At 44.5% G+C, this 18006-nt stretch overlaps 1 protein-coding gene across 1 annotated transcript; it reads left to right on the plus strand.

Annotated features, from left to right (window-relative positions):
- Positions 1–1719: 1719 nt before the first annotated feature.
- LOC138789848 (osteocalcin-like) lies at positions 1720–12638 on the plus strand. The gene is made up of 4 exons (XM_069968693.1): positions 1720–1892; positions 2899–2946; positions 8228–8300; positions 12275–12638. Exons 1-4 carry the CDS (start codon positions 1832–1834, stop codon positions 12402–12404), a joined length of 312 nt encoding a protein of 103 aa, XP_069824794.1. The 5' UTR covers positions 1720–1831; the 3' UTR covers positions 12405–12638.
- The last annotated feature ends 5368 nt before the right edge of the window (positions 12639–18006 follow it).

Below are 18006 nucleotides of genomic sequence, written 5' to 3' on the forward strand. Positions count from 1 at the left end.
TACAGGTGTGGTGCTGTTTTCCTAATGTTGAATAACCCCTTTCTAAAGTGAAGTCTGCATAGGAGCTGTGACCATAAGGTCATGTGGTTGTCATATAAATTTTCCAAAGCTCAGAGCCCACTCTCTTATGGAGGGAATATACTGACATTTCATTTGCCAGTATTAATCCAAAGTATACTACCATACAGTGTACCAAATTATTAAATAACTTAATAACGTTATTGCATCTTTTGTTTGTCTGTGCATCACAAAAGCAAATCATTGTTTCAGAAAGCAAATCTCCAAATTGATGGCTGATGTGATCTTCCTCCCTTCTGGAAGTCCTATGTTTTTAATGGGAGGCAGTTCTGGCAGTAGCATGTTGATCTCCTTTTCTTCCAGAAGCTTCACAGGAGGAAACAGAGACCAGACCATTTCATCTCTCTGGTGCATAACCTTCTCCAAAATCATTTATATACTAAACTGTCTGGTTATTTTCATACATCTTCTGAAACAGCATTGAGGATTTACATAGAGTTTTCCATAAATACAAAAGAACACTTTAATTCTCATGTCTAATCCTGGGCTCTGCTCCCTTCTGTTGTTATGAAACTACAACCTCTGCCAGGGCATACTAGGATTTGTATATATTAGTAGCCGAATAAAAGCAAGTGGAGGAGGTCTTAAAGGGATATTTGGATCTCTAACACTTGTGGCATATGCACTTCTGGGACCCCATCTATTTTAAAACTCTGGTGGCTTGAGGTATTCATGAAGCCAATAACAGATAAATGGGCCGTGTTATACAGATAGTGGTTAATGGGACTTGCATGAACAATTTACCAGATTCTGACTGCCCAATTGAAGTCAATGGTGAAATCCAAAACAAATTCACTGCATATCCACAACATACCTGACAGTTTTCTATGCTTCGATGTTTCTATTTGCCAAGTGTATGCCCAAACAAGTCTGCATGTAACTTATGCACACCTTCCATAGACTGTACTGTGCTACAAGGCCTGGTGTCACCTGCAGATATAGAAATGTTGCTGTTAATTCCACTCTATATCAGTAATAAACAAGTTGAACAAAATATCATTGACCACCACTCTCTGGGTACACTATATTAACCAGCAACCCCAAATTCAGTTGGTTTGACCACTTCTATCTTAAGTATCCACAGGATGGCTCAGCCACTGATCAGTGGATGGAAACACCCCCATCACCTGTGCTGATCGGTGCCTGCAGTACACAGTAAACAGGGTCAGATGCAGTTGCCTCCATTCACTTTGTAGTGTAACAGCGGCTGGGCATCCTTACAATCAGTGACTGATCAGTCTATTTTGGCTGGGAAGCCTCTTTAATAGCACAGAAGGCCACGTTAACTAAATGTGTGGGGGCAGGAAATGATCCTAATGCAGTCATTAACTGACTACATTTGGACCAATAAAGTGCCTGTGTGTGTAACAGTATACATGCTGTGTGTATCAGTATACATGCAGCATTGATATGATCAGATTTTGAGCCATATAACTATTGTAAAAGCATAAAGTTCACTTGCAACAATATGTGACATATGCAGAATATATTGAGAAAGCTATTAGCAGGAGCCTAGGGACCTTGTGACTCTGGGAACAATCCTGATAGGCAGGGACTTCTAAAACCCCTTCCAAGAATGAGCTGACACCCTAAGAATTTGGCAATGGAAACAAAGAATAAAAGCCTCTATTATATAAGAAGTCATAATACAGAGCAGACCCAACTGCTGACATATTAGGTGGTAAGATAAAGAAAAGGCAAAATCCGGCAGCGTACAATACAGTGACAGTGACGGACAGGACAAGTGGACGTCATGAAGAAGCTATTGATCCTCTCACTGCTGGGGATAATGGCTGGATGCCTCGCCCTGGAAGGTGAGATAGAATCATATCTAAAAGGCCACTAATCCAACTGTTTGGGACGTATAACAATTGTGAAATCCCACATATGGATGTACATGTCTCTGGAGGGTCTCAGCACTAGACATATGTGACATTGTTTCTGCCTCTGTTAACTGATAACAAAAGGCAATAAACGGTATTCATCTTTCATATAGTGTCTTCCCAGTGGCTGGAAGTCAGTACAGTCTGAAGGGGCTGATAGCAGTGAACAGAGGATATACTACAGGATTAAAGTTTATAAAAATTTTATATAGCCTAGCAGAATCCCATTTTTGTGTTTTATAGAATGATTTAGAATTTGGTTGTCATCCAGCTTTCCCAGGAACAGATATACCTAAGGGATGGTTGAATAGCATTCTAGTATTTGACATATTTTATAATTTATGGGTTAAATGAGTCAGTAAAATCAGCAAATGTTCTGGGCTGTTTTTTTAGAAAGTGTTGGCTGCTCAGTGAAGTCAAGAAAAATGTGAACACAAAATAGGAGGTTCTGACACTGTGAAATCATTTAGATATGTGGCGTTATATATGATGTGTATCTCACTGGATAAGTTTAGATACTGCAGCTCAGCAGACAGCATTGCTCATGATAGGCTTAAATACAGTGTCTCCTACATTTTAGACTTAGATAAACAAGCTCGGGGGACTGTGTCATTTTTAAAAGGCTGAATTTAGCAGCTTAGCATACAGAATTGCACATGATATAGACATGATTTAGACATAGTGGCTCGCAGACATTACAGCGGAAAATGTCACATAATATACATTGACAAATACAGTAGTAGCTGAAGCTGGTGTTACGTGGATGAATACTTCACCACTGTGCAGGGACACATCTTCCCAAGCTGTGGCGCCACTGTGTGGCCACAAATTACATTTACATTTGGTCTGTAAATAATGTGAGATGATTCAGTCATTGTATATACTATGTAATGTATATATACAGGCAAGAGTTAAAAACTATTTTTATTTCTTACAGGTGGTCAGCCTCCAGCACAAAAATCAAGAAAGTTATTAAATATTCAAGGTAAATGCAATAATTCTTCAATGAAAAATCAGCACAATTCTCTCTTATGGTGCGTTCACACCTACAGGATCTGCAGCTGATTTTCTGCAGCAGATTTCATTTAAATAACTGAACACAGCATCAAATCTGCTGCAGATCTGCTGCAGATCCTGTAGGTGTGAACACACCCTTAAAATACTTTGTGCTGCTGAGGACTTTCCACCTTCTACTATGTAATGGGTAAAAATTTTGGCTTTTTACAATCAAATACACATCTGAAATTGCAGACATGTTTTATGCCATAAGAAGCTATAATAAGACCTTAGATGTAACAGTTATGAATCTAAAATGAATAGGTTTCAATAGGATCCAATGGGAAATATATGGTCTTTTTTTGCCTATTTTCAGCTGTAAAATGGTCACTCTGAGGCACTAAAAATCTGTGGTAGGTATTTGTAGCCATGTGTCACCAAAAGAGGAAAACTTAAAATGGAAATATTTGTACCACCTCTGGTGTTGGCTATTTATGACCAAACTCTTATGTGTAAACCCAACCGCACACTATGTTTACACACCATCTTTTTTTCCCATCTGACGCCAAATAACAATATTTTATAATGATGTCCATTATTTGTACAATTGCAGTTGTCATTATAATATAACAGCCGGTGTGTGAACATGGCCTTAGGCTATGTTCACACAACGTATGTGTTGCATAAAGCACTGCCGTTGTTGCAATTTGCAACAACGGCCGTGATATATACAAAACATACGTTGTATTGGAATGAATCGAATCCCGGCCAGAGTGTATTCACATAGTATAAGCTCCGGCCGAGAGTCCATCTGGCCACACAAAAAACTGACATGTCAGTTTTCTGCCACTGCACGCTCCATTGTGTTCAGCGGTGAGTTGTGTTCACCCGCATCTGAATTCACCAGAAGTGAAGATCATCCGGCCGGTATGAAGATCATCCGGCCAAGATGATCTTCAGTAACACAGGACGTTTTGTGACCCGACCGGGTCACAGAACGGCCGGTGTTATATGTAGTGTGAATCCAGCCTTAGTCTGTAGTCTCCCACACAATTACCTCTGCTAAATACTCTGTAATGCTGGGGACCCTGCTCCTTCTATTGTGTAACTTGGTGTAACTTGGTCTAGGGGTGTTGCTAAGGTCCCAAGAAAATAAGGACACAACACCCATGGTTTCACATAACCCCCCCCCCCCCCCCCCTTTACAAAAATAATATAGAAGGCAGGCATAGCTGTAAAACAACAGAACAACCTGAAGAACACTATGGGCTTAGATATAGCACGTCATCAGAACACCGTCCCTGTATATTATCTGTAGCCACAGAATAATCAGCCCTGCTTTAAATTCTCTACCTAATCATCAACACTAACCTATACTCCTTAAAATAGCGCTGTCACTCCCAAAAACCTTTGATATGTTGTAGAGACATGTCAAAAGTTCTGATTGCTGGGTGTCTGGGTGTTCAGGAATCCACAGAAGCCTGAACACCCAGATGCAAGATGGGAGATTTGCACACAGCCAAGATAGACTTCCATAGTAAGTCTAGGGTACCATCTCCTATTTTGCGCACAGAGCGAGAAGAAGCAACACTCCATACGGTTCGCCCCCATCATTCTAGCACACAGTGGGGATCTGAACATCCAGACCACAATCAATCAAAACTTTTGACATGCAATCTACAATATGTCAAAAGTTTTTGGAAGTGACACTTTAAAGGGGTTATCCAGGCTTAGAAAGACATGTCCACTTTCTTCCAGAGAAAGCACCACTCTTGTCTCCAGTTTGGGTACAGGTTTTGCAGCTTTGTTCCACTGAAGCAAATGGGACCAGGGCCGTTTTAATACATTGGTGGGCCCAGTGCACAGCCCTCAAGAGTGGGCCCCCCCCCTTACCTTTCTGCACATTGTATAATGTACTGAATTTGCCCCCACACTGTATCAAGAGCCCCAATACATACAGTAGTTACCTTATAACACTATTTCCACCATTCAGTGATTACATATTACATAAAAACTGCACTAAACAAAACAGAAAGATATCACCATTGATACCATTACATAATACCGCCATACCATGACCCCTATCAGTACAAGCCTATAACAGAGTGAAGTTACATCCAGTGACTCACCGGAGGCGTCTTCTCCGATCAGAGTCTGTCACCTTTTCTTTTTCTCTCCATCCAGCGTGGGCCACCTTGAAGTCTTCTCCTGGCTGTGAATCTTATCTCCAGAATCTGCCAGACAAATATTTTAGGCTCCAATACATACAGTAGTTAGGTCCCTTGTACCCCTATACAGTAGTTACACCCCTCTGTACCCCTACATAGTTACACCCCTCTGTGCCTCCATAGTTTTAAGGTGTCCCTGTAGTATATAGACCCTCATGTGCTCCTCCAGTTATATACAGCCCTCTTGTGCGCTCCCCCATTAGTATATAGCCCCCCTGTGCACTCTCCCCAGTAGTATATAGCCCCCTGTGCTCACCCACAATAGTATATAGCCCCCCTGTGCTCTCCCCCAATAGTATATAGCCCCCCTATGCTCTCCCACAATAGTATATAGCCCCCCTGTGCTCTCCCACAATAGTATATAGCCCCCCTGTGCTCTCCCACAATAGTATATAGCCCCCTGTGCTCTCCCCCAATAGTATATAGCCCCCCTGTGCTCTCCCACAATAGTATATAGCCCCCCTGTGCTCTCCCCCAATAGTATATAGCCCCCCTGTGCTCCCCCTCAATAGTATATAGCCCCCCTGTGCTCTCCATAATATATAGCCCCCTGTGCTCTCCCCCATAGTATATAGACCCCTGTGCTCCCCAATAGTATATAGCTCCCCTGTGCTCCCCAATAGTATATAGCCCCTGTGCTCCCCAATAGTATATAGCTAACCTGTGCTCCCCAATAGTATATAACCCCCTGTGCTCCCCCATAGTATATAGCCCCCTGTGCTCCCCCATAGTATATAGCCCCCTGTGCTCCCCAGTAGTATATAGCCCCCTGTGCTCCCCATAGTATATAGCTCCCCTGTGCTCCCCCATAGTATATAGCTCCCCTGTGCTCCCCCATAGTATATAGCCCCCTGTGCTCCCCCAAAGTATATAGCTCCCCTGTGCTCCCCCATAGTATATAGCTCCCCTGTGCTCCCCAATAGTATATAGCCCCCTGTGCTTCCCAATAGTATATAGCTCCCCTGTGCTCCCCCATAGTATATAGCCCCCTGTGCTCCCCCATAGTATATAGCTCCCCTGTGCTCCCCCATAGTATATAGCTCCCCTGTGCTCCCCCATAGTATATAGCTCCCCTGTGCTCCCCAATAGTATATAGCCCCCTGTGCTTCCCAATAGTATATAGCTCCCCTGTGCTCCCCCATAGTATATAGCCCCCTGTGCTCCCCAATAGTATATAGCTCCCCTGTGCTCCCCCATAGTGTATAGCCCCCTGTGCTCCCCCATAGTATATAGCTCCCCTGTGCTCCCCCATAGTATATAGCCCCCTGTGCTCCCCCATAGTATATAGCCCCCTGTGCTCCCCAATAGTATATAGCCCCCGTTCTCCCCCATAGTGTATAGCCCCCTGTGCTCCCCCATAGTATATAGCTCCCCTGTGCTCCCCCATAGTATATAGCCCCCTGTGCTCCCCCATAGTATATAGCCCCCTGTGCTCCCCCATAGTATATAGCCCCCTGTGCTCCCCCAAAGTATATAGCTCCCCTGTGCTCCCCCATAGTATATAACTCCCCTGTGCTCCCCAATAGTATATAGCCCCCTGTGCTTCCCAATAGTATATAGCTCCCCTGTGCTCCCCAATAGTATATAGCTCCCCTGTGCTCCCCCATAGTGTATAGCCCCCTGTGCTCCCCCATAGTATATAGCTCCCCTGTGCTCCCCCATAGTATATAGCCCCCTGTGCTCCCCCATAGTATATAGCCCCCTGTGCTCCCCAATAGTATATAGCCCCCGTTCTCCCCCATAGTATATAGCCCCCTGTGCTCCCCAATAGTATATAGCCCCCGTTCTCCCCCATAGTATATAGCCCCCCTGCGCTCCCCAATAGTATATAGCCCCCGTTCTCCCCCATAGTATATAGCCCCCCTGTGCTCCCCAATAGTATATAGCCCCCGTTCTCCCCCATAGTATATAGCCCCCTGTTCTCCCCCATAGTATATAGCCCCCTGTGCTCCCCCATAGTATATAGCCCCCTGTGCCCCCCCCATAGTATATAGCCCCCTGTGCTCCCCCATAGTATATAGCCCCCTGTGCCCCCCATAGTATATAGCCCCCCTGTGCCCCCCCCCATAGTATATAGCTCCCCCTCCCCCCATAGTATATAGCTCCCCCTCCCATATAACATTGAAAAAAACAAACACTGTTACTCACCTGGGTCCACGCGTTCCTCTTCTCTTCCCTCCTGTGGCCGCACTTCCTGCGGTCACAAGAGGCTGCACTCCCCTCACCCTCGCGCCGACGCTCCAGTGACGTCGGCCGCTAGAGGGAGAGTGCGGCCTCTTGTGACCGCAGGAAGTGCGGCCACAAGAGTGACTGACAGGGAGGGAGCCAATGGCTCTCTCTCTGTCAGTGTCGCTGCAGCGCTGAAGCGCCGCAGCAGCAGCGGACGGGGGCAGCGGCGGACGGGGGGGGCCCTGCAGGGGGCGCCATGGAGGGGTAAGTAGATTACCCATCCATGGCGCTCCCCCCTGACAGGCTGGTGGCCGGAGCCCTGTGCGACCGCACTTGTCGCACATAGCAACGGCCGGCCTGCTCGGGGGGGCCCCTTTAACCAGTGGGCCCGGTGCACGTGCACCATGTGCCCTCTGGTTAAAGCGGCCCTGAATGGGACATAAGTGCAAATCACACCTGAACTGGAGACAAGAGTGGTGCTGTCTCTTGAAGAAAATGGTCATGTTTTTGTAGTGCTGGATAACCACTTTAAATCTTACAATGAATTTACAACTGATTTAAGTTGAAAATCTTTACTTTGTGGAATCTGTTGAGAACAAAATCACACATCTACAGTCAATGAAAACCAAAACCATGAACCAGCTGTAGTCTTGATTCCAAATGACACCAAAATGTAAAAATTTAAATCACAAGCAGATACAATTTTTGTTAAAGTCATCATGGCAACTCAATGGAGCTCTTCCACCCTGCTCCTTCCATTATGTAATTCTTAACCGGTCTTCCTCAGTTAGCTTGACTACTGTAACTGTAAAATACTGCTTCAGTCTTTTAACTGTGTCAGTGCACACATATATTTAATTTTTTTTCTTTAAGAGGTCATGATGTCAAAGAGTTCAGCAAATACTGTTATCAAGAGGCACCGACGCTCCTATGACTATTTTGAAAGGTAAGTTTGGTGTGCAAGTTTTAGACAGGTCACTGTGAGAAGCTGCGTCCCTATATTCAATGAGCTCACACACACACACAAAGGCATTAAAATATATGCATACAGTAGAATAGCTTAACATGTATCTTAAGTATAAAACTTTTTATCAGTGGAGACTGAGACACCCACCGATTGCTATAACAAAGGAGGTAAGCACTGTGCCCCTTTGTTTTATACAGTGTGTACACTCAATGAAAGTCTCATAGTACAACACAGTGCAATAAATATCACAAGCATACTTTGTAGCATAAGAACATACAGCAAAGGCAAAAAAATTACACAATACACTGCATTACAACATTCCAGTAAAGCTACACATTAGTCGAGAAGCAACAGACATGTGATAATGGCCAGAGGTTCTTGCTCTTAAAGGGGTAGTGCGGCCCTAAACAATTATTCACTAAATAACACACATTACAAAGTTATACAACTTTGTAATGTATGTTATGTTAGTGAATGGCCCCCTTCCCCGTGTTTCCACCCACGCCACCCCCGGAAGTGTTGTGCTCTATACTCACCAGATGCGTGTCGACCCCCGTCCACCATTTTGCGACAATGATGTAATCTTCGGGCGGGCGGCCGAACCGCTCCGACCGTCCCTCGTGCCGGCCACCCTTTGCTGCGTCATCAGCTGCTCAGCCACGATTGGCTGAGCATAACTGTGCTCAGCCCATAGACCTATTCTCCGCCCATGCCATAGACACCATTCTATGCACGGGGGGATTCTGCATTCAACCCAAAGAATTGACACGGCAATTCTTTTGGCGGATAGCGGAATCAGGCCGCCCATAGAATGGTGTCTATGGAGCCGGCGGAGAGGCACGTGGCCGTAAACGGGTATGCAGAATCCATCGGAAATTCTCCGCTTGGGTTCCGTAGTGTGAACCCAGCCTAAGAGAATGGCTGGGATCTCTGGAGCATGCTTTCTGGAACATGTGCAGGAAATCCTGGCACTGTCTATCTTTGTGCAGCAACATAGATACTAGCAAGCCGTGGAGCTATCATAGCAGGAGAGGTACAGAGCCGCTGTGTGTTCTTAGACATGCCACTGTTATGTATATGTCAGCTAGGCTGCCATGGGACAGCCAGGAAGGGAATGGAGAGGACAGGGACAGTGAGTCCCCACCTAGCTGTTCCTGCCTACTTGCCTCAAGACAGCCCTAGATGGCAATCACATAGCAAAAAAAGGTTAGCTGTTAAATTACCAAAGTGAACTTAGCAGGGAAGAGATGGGTGTGGTGGAAAATCAATTACAGTAGGAGGAAGTGAGCTGTGTTCAGACAGTGGTCAGACTGGTGCAAGTGAAAATATATAATTTAAACACTAAAACAAGGCTAAGAGCCCAGTCTTGGCTGTATACCAAGAGCCGAGGTCCAAACGCGCATGGGCATGGCACTGTACATGTAGATAACAGGGCAGACCTGGGCCAAGCACACTGTTTATTTTAGGTACTGTGGAAGATAACACTGCAGCAACCATGATCTGTTCTCTGCCAGTAGCTAAATTAAACAATGTGCTTGCCCAAGGTCGGCACTGTTATCTGCATATACAAATAATAGGACTGAGGTGGAGAACACACGGCAGCTCCATACCTCTTCTGCTCTGACAGCTCCAGGGCTTGCTAGTGTGCATATCCTGAAGCAGTCCCACTGCGTATACAATGTTTTTCTATACAAGTTTTTGAGACACGTTTTTGCAGCCTTGAGACCGCATGTTTAGGCAGGAGGCAGGATGACGTTGCCTGACTGAAGAGAGAGGCACTCCTTAAAGCTGGGACTATTTTTTATGAATAGAGGCACTGGAGAGCATTATTGCTGAATGGAGACAGAGGGGGCATTATTTCATAATGGCCATTATTACTATATACAGCATCTATATTAGATCTTGTATGTGTCAATGTGACACATTAACTTTAAATTTTATCTTTGAGGGGCCCATTTACTCAGAAGAGTGTGACACCTCTGCTTTAAAGAATCTCCACAGATTATTTAACATCCTCCCACCAATTTGGCAGTGCCTATTGTACAAGCCCTGTTGGATACCCTAGAAAATAAAATCAGAGGCTCTGTTCCTATGAGCTGCCTATAATATCACTGTACTTTATAGACTATTTGTGGGGAGCAGACTCTGGAGGTTATCCTCACACTTTAAAGAGGTAGTGCGGCGGTATACAATTATTCACAGAATAACACACATTACAAAGTTATACAACTTTGTAATGTATGTTATGTCTGTGAATGGCTCCCTTCCCCGTGTCCCACCACCCCCACCCGTGTACCCGGAAGTGTGGTGCGCTATACATACCTGTCACGTGCCGACTCGTCTCCGATCTTCAGTCAGCGATGTCCTCTTCGGACGGCCGGGCCGAATTCCTCCGACCGTCCTGAGTGCTGGCCGCCCTCTGCCGCGTCATTGGCTGAGCATAACTGTGCTCAGCCAATCGCGGCTAAGCATCTGATGACGCTGAAGAGGGCGGCCGGCACTTAGGACGGTCGAAGGGATTCGGCCCGGCCGTCCGAAGACGACATCGCAGACTGAAGATCGGAGACGAGTCGGCACGTGACAGGTATGTATAGCGCACCACACTTCCGGGTACACGGGTGGGGGTGGTGGGACATGGGGAAGGGGGCCATTCACAGACATAACATACATTACAAAGTTGTATAACTTTGTAATGTGTGTTATTCTGTGAATAATTGTTTACCGCCGCACTACCCCTTTAAGTACTGTTTTAATACTTTATGACTTGCCTTGTTGTAGGAAACCATGTTTGTCTGGGACTACCACAGGCTGGTCCACAGTCTTCTCAGAGACTATGCTGTCATCCACAGTTAAGACATTAATAAAGAGGATTGCTACTTTCCTTCTTATATTTTAATGTGCCTGACTTCTAATAAAGCTCTGTGCCAGTAATAACCCCTCCCATTCCTCTTCTCTCCCATGTCCCCATTTCTTATCACGTATCTTTCGCTTACCAACTGAAATGTGTAGCTTTATGGAAATGTTAGTGTAGCACTGCATGTAAGGGTAGGGACTCGGCCTTTTGTGTATGTTATGCTCTTGGACTATAAAGAATGTGACATCTAGTGTACTGCGCTCCAGCTTGTGCAGCATAACCAGGGAGAGCTTTAGTGGTGTGCACAGATTGACAATGCAAAGAGCTGAAATGAACCAAATTTGAACACAACTGCATAGTTTCCAGGGCTGTGGAGTCAGTAAGCCGCAGGAGTCCAACTCCTGAATTTTATCAGGGACCGACACAAACTCTTGAATTTTATCAGGGATCGACTCCAACTCCAGCTCCTTCATAAATGGCCAGTCAAACATCAGGGGAGTTATTCTGGTGTAAAGTAGAACTGGCTCAGCAGCTTCTTCTGTGTTACACAGGCCGATTATGGGACAGGAGCGTCACTAGAAAACGCTCCTGCAGCTGATAATCAGCCTGTGTAAAAGTGACAGCGATCAGCCGAAGACTGGGAAATTGCTTAACTGTCACCTGAACGTCTGTTTAGAACCTGCTTTAAAATTCACTTTATCAGCCTCACATCTTCCTTTGTAAACAGGGTTTGTGCAGCCATAAAGATAAGGGGAAGCTGACAGCAGAAATATGTATATACCTGTGCTGTCAGTTTCCAGATCACAAGCAGTCTCTACTTACCAAATGACCAAACTGACAGCACAGATATATACATATTTGTGTTGTCAGTTTCCCAGGCTGCACGTAGAATACAAGGATCAAAATGTGCAGACCAGGCCCTGCGATCTTCATGCCGTGTAAAGGCACTGCAAACAAGCACCGATCTTGCCAAAAAATCTGTAGTTCTAAAAGGACCCTTAGAAACAACTTTTTTCCTTCTGGTGGCAATTTAATTTGCATTGTTTTCAATGTGGCAGAAGATGAAAACCTAAATGAATCTTATTGTGTTACATTGCAGATTCTTCCCACGAATGAAGTCTCCCCTGGAAATGAAGAAGGAGCAGTGCGAGAACTACTGGCCCTGTGATCAACTCTCAGAATGGGTTGGCTTCCATCAAGCCTATCAGAGATACTTTGGACCTGTGTAAATGATAAATGATGGGTGCACTGACCCTGCTCTGCAGCTTCCAGGACCCTGCAAAGAACTAATGCAGAACTAAAGGCGCAATATTTATGTGACACTATTCACCCTTGTGTTATGCTTTATATGTACGCAATAATTCCGAAGACAAATACACCTGCTTTTACTGATGTATAAGTGTAGGAGTGTTGGAGGGGTTCCATTCATTGCACAGACCACAAAATATATATATATATATATATATATATATACAATCTACAATCAGCAAATGTTACATTTATTTCTAAATAACTTTTTATTCATTTATAAATAATAAACCAATGTTGCTGCCTGTAAACCCTTAGCTAATAGAGCAGCTGCCAATCACGCCTTTTTTAATATACCTTTGAATAAGCTATAGTTATGTCTTTCTTGAGTTCAGTCTTTTCAATATTTTTACAATAGAGTCTGCATTGGATATTTGTGAGCTAGTCAGCAGAGTTGGAAACTTTTGAAGGGCAGTGGTTTAGAAGTTTGTGAAGGTATGGGATTTGTGGGTGTGCCTTGTCATGGCCAGGGTTTGCCCGAATATACATCTGCCATTTTTTGTTAAAGTTAAAGAGTCACTGTCGTATTTTTTTTTTTTTTTTGCAGAAATCAATAGTCCAGGCGATTTTAAGAAACTTTGTAATTGGGTTTATTAGCCAAATCTGCCATTATCTGCATGTAAAAAGCCTTTTCCCAGGTCCCCCCTCCTTCCTCTTTTTCATCCACTCTGAAAAATCTGAAAATTGTGACTTGTTGCAGGAGACGTCCCCTGTCTGTTCTAGGGAGAGGGGAGGGGGGAGGAGGAAGGAGGGAGTTAGCCGGCAGCAGAAAGCAGATAACAGAGGATTACAGGCACAGAGCTGGGTGACAGCTGTAATCCGAGCTCAGACAGGTCACTGGTGACTGTCACAGGAGATATCCCGTGAGGGATTTGTAGATTAACTCTTTGTTGTCCTGTTTTGGTCTTTTCTTTAGCTCTCTCCATAGGAGAACAATGAAGACAGGGGGGAGAGCTTCAAACTGCTTTTTCATGATAAAAATGCATTTTTCGGATAATAAACCCAATTACAAAGTTTCTTAAAATCGCCTGGACTATTGATTTCTGCAAAAAAAATTCACGACAGTGACACTTTAAAATTGCTATACAGCCAGGATAAACTTATAATACAGACTAAGGCTATGTTACCACTTAGGGAACATATCGGGAAAGGTGGCTGTGTCGTAACATAGATGGACACTAATAATGATCATGATCATTATTAGCGCCCGTCTATTTAATAACATGGCTGCTTTTGCCCGATATGATGCTGAATTAGGAACATCCTAAACTATAAAAACAGGGAGCAGCCTAAAGTATAAAAATTGTCCAAACCGACATTCTGACCATAGCTCTAACATCTCCCCTTTAAGCCCATGGTATCTACCCCACACTAACTTATGGGGTGCAGAATTGGTCCTTGTGTGTCTGAAACATATTAAAGGGGTTGTCCGGCGATAAAAAATTATTCACAGAATAACACACATTACAAAGTTATACAACTTTGTAATGTATGTTATGTCTGTGAATAGCCCCCTTCCCCGTGTTTCCCCCCACCCACGCTAGACCCGGAAGTGTGGTGCATTATACTCACCGCATATCGTGTCGTCCACGGTCTCCGATCGTCAGCAGTGACGTCTTCTTCGGGAGCTTGGCGGATCTTCCCGAGTGCCGGCCACCCTCTGCAGCGTCATCCGAAGCTCAGCCGCGATTGGCTGAGCATAACTGTGCTCAGCCAATCGCGGCTGAGCGGCTGATGACGCGGCCACGTCATCAGCTGCTCAGCCGCGATTGGCTGAGCACAGTTATGCTCAGCCAATCGCGGCTGAGCTTCGGATGACGCTGCAGAGGGCGGCCGGCACTCGGGAAGATCCGCTGGCCTCCCGAAGAAGACGTCACTGCTGACGATCGGAGACCGTGGTCGGCACGCGACAGGTAATGTATAGCGCACCACACTTCCGGGTACACGGGTGGGGGTGGTGGGACACGGGGAAGGGGGCCATTCACAGACATAACATACATTACAAAGTTGTATAACTTTGTAATGTGTGTTATTCTGTGAATAATTTTTTATCGCCGGACAACCCCTTTAAAGGTACTCAGGTGAAAAATTAATGTGGACGGACTTTACAGCTCTGTGCACAGGGAGAGCTAGCAGCAGCACCGGGCTGTCCCCTGTATTGTTACAGAGGACTGAAAAAAATCACTAAAAACCCTGACCACAGGACTCTTATGAAGCTCTATGCTATGCTCCTGAATGCAGAAGCCCTGCTTCCACATTCCAGCAATTGCTGCTTAAAACCCATGAAATAAACCCCCCAGCACAGCCTGCCCTGAGGCATGCAGTGCTAGACAACTGCCAGTATTGAAACTACTCTAGGGTCCATAACAGCTTCACATCTGTGTCAGAGCCCTGTTTGAAGCTGACCAGACAAAAAGACCTTTCAGGGTACAAACCCACTTGACGTATTTGCTGCGTGAATCAGTCTTAAAAATAAGCAGGCAAAACGCAGGTTGGCTTTATACGATTGTTCTGCGTTAAAATACGCAATTGCGTATTTTTGAAGCGTGAAGCTTGTTGTTAGCAAAGCATCAGTTGTTAACAACCTGTGCGAAAAACGCATGTAGCTTCACGCTTCAAAAATACGCAATTCCATATTTTAACGCAGAACAATTGTATAAAGCCAACCTGCGTTTTGCCTGCTTATTTTTAAGACTGATTCACGCAGCAAATACGTCAAGTGGGTTTGTACCCTCACTGAGGCTGGGTTCACACTATGTATATTTGAGGCTGTATTTGTGAGGCTGTATAGCAACCAAAACCAGGAGTGGATTGAAAACACAGAAAGGCTCTGTTCACATAATGTTGTAATTGAGTGGATGGCCATCATTTAATGGCAAATATTTGCTGTTATTTTAAAACAACGGCTGTGGTATTGAAATAATGGCCGTTATTTACTGTTATATGGCGGCCATCCACTCAATTTCAACATTGTGTGAACAGATCCTTTCTGTGTTTTCAATCCACTCCTGGTTTTGGTTGCTATGAGGACCTGACATGAGGACCAAATACTGCCTGAAATATACATAGTGTGAACCCAGCCCCCAGGTGTAATAATACGTTTGGGCAAATAGAAACATAGAAGCTGCTGGAAGTTTGATTAAAGCATCTACTACTCTTTCAGTAAAATATTATCTTCTCATGTTGCTCCTGATCTTGCCCCCTTAATAACCTTAGATTGTTCCCCTTGTTCTTGTGTTCAGTTTCTAATAACACACTTCCCTCCTAAACTTTTAACATACTTAAAGGCTTCAATCATGTCCTCCCTTTCCCTTCTTTCCACCAGACATTACAGATTTAGATTCTTAAGTGTTTTCTGATATGTCTGATGCTTCAGACCAGTTCTTTTTTATCAGTATACTTTTGTAGATGAGGTCTCCAGAATTGGATACAGTATTCCAGATGTGATGTCACTAGAGCTCTATATAGCCGGATCACAATCTCTCTCTTCCTACTGGTTATACCTCTAGCTATACACCCCAGCATATGATCAGTTTTCCCTACCGCCTGGTAACACTATTGACTCATTTTAAGGCTGTGGAAATCACTGCCCCTAAATCTTTCTCTTCTGAAGTCTTAGCTAACACAGAACTGTCAATACCATATTAAAATAGAGAATTCCCCCTCCCCAAGTGCATTATTTTACATTTGGAAACATTGAACTGCAGTTTCCATCGTTTTGACCACTTAGCTAGTAAAGCTAAATCTTTTTCGATTTCACAACACATTTTTGTGTCATCAGCAAATAGACAAACTCTGGCTAGCAAATCCATAGCACCACCTTCATCCCTCCCCCCAATGAGTGGGTACAACTGGCAGTGGGAAGGTTGTGCAGAGAACACAGATGCTACACATAGAATGAAAACTTAGAATGTAGGCATAAACTGTTGACATAGAAAGCAGGCTTAGAATTGGCATATAATGTTTAGAATGCTGGCAAAGAAAGCTGACATAGAATGTAGGCTTACTATGTTGACATAGACAGATAAACAGGTTTTATTTTTTTAGGCTGTGTTCACACAAATTCATAGTTAAAATAATGCTACTGGGATTTTCCCAACTGCAGTAAAATAGCACAATTTTGGGGAAAATCCTGACAAAAAATATAAGCAAATAAAACTTTTTAAAAAATGTAGCATGAGAACACGGTGTCAGATGAGGTGTATAACTACTATATATCCTGATTCCATACAGGGGCACTGACCCTATAACAATACATCAGTACATTATTTTCCACAGGATGCCTGGCGACGTATACTCCATGCCTATTGTCAAATGGTGATGTGACCATCAGAGTTCATCTGAATAAACATTTTATGGAGAAATCTGAGGACACTACACGTGTATACTGTCATATGGACTGTGGCTATTATGATGACTAATAACGCAGCAGTACTAAACATTTTGATAAAATTGCTCTTCTCTATAGCTGGCGCTGTCTATTTGCCTCCCCAAGCACAAAAGCCAAAGGGAAGGCACAATAAACAGTGCACCCCACTCTAAAATAAATCCATAAAAAATAAGCTTTATTAGAAAGAATGATGAACAACAACAAAAAGGTTTACAGCATTTAAAACTCCTATTGGGAATACACAAGATATCAGGAAACCAACTCTATAATGCCAGTATTGTCCCCGGGGAGATAGCTATGAGGTAAATACTATGGTAGCAATATAAATCCAATCATAAATCCCAGTCAAAATAGCAGAAATTACATTAACTGTGCAGTGTTCAATACACACAATACCGCACATACATAGTCAACCTAAAAAATTCTTCCAAAAAAATATATGAAAGAAGGAAATAACAATATAAGTGACCACGTGTAGGGTCACCCTCTGGTAACTTTGTCAGGAGTCAGATATGTGTGGAGTTCTTTTCTGGGGAGACACATGCTTGTCCACCCGGTCCTTCTTATATAGGCACTTGTTTGTCTATACTGTACATTGATTTATTTTTTCTTGATATCACAGGTTTATCTAGACCAGTGCTTCTCAAACTTTTTCAGTTCAGGCCTCACCAACCAAACCACAGTGTTGCTCGGGCCTCACCATTGGTGGACGCCGAAGCCAGAAGTGAAGCCCTGCCCCCACATCCCTGACCCTGATAATCTTTTAAGATTATCAGGGTCAGGGATGTGGGGGCAGGGAGCAGAGGGCAGAGATGTGGGGGCAGGGAGCAGAGGGCAGAGATGTGGGGGCAGGGAGCAGAGGGCAGAGATGTGGGCGCAGGGAGCAGAGGGCAGATATGTGGGAGCAGAGGGCAGAGATGTGGGGGCAGGGAGCAGAGGGCAGAGATGTGGGGGCAGAGAGCAGAGGGCAGAGATGTGGGAGCAGAGGGCAGAGATGTGGGGGCAGGGAGCAGAGATGTGGGGGCAGGGAGCAGAGGGCAGAGATGTGGGAGCAGAGGGCAGAGATGTGGGGGCAGGGAGCAGAGGGCAGAGATGAGGGGGCAGGGGGCAGAGATGAGGGGGCAGGGGGCAGA

The sequence above is a fragment of the Dendropsophus ebraccatus genome, chromosome 4 (assembly GCF_027789765.1).
Source record: "Dendropsophus ebraccatus isolate aDenEbr1 chromosome 4, aDenEbr1.pat, whole genome shotgun sequence".
Lineage (NCBI taxonomy): Eukaryota > Metazoa > Chordata > Amphibia > Anura > Hylidae > Dendropsophus > Dendropsophus ebraccatus.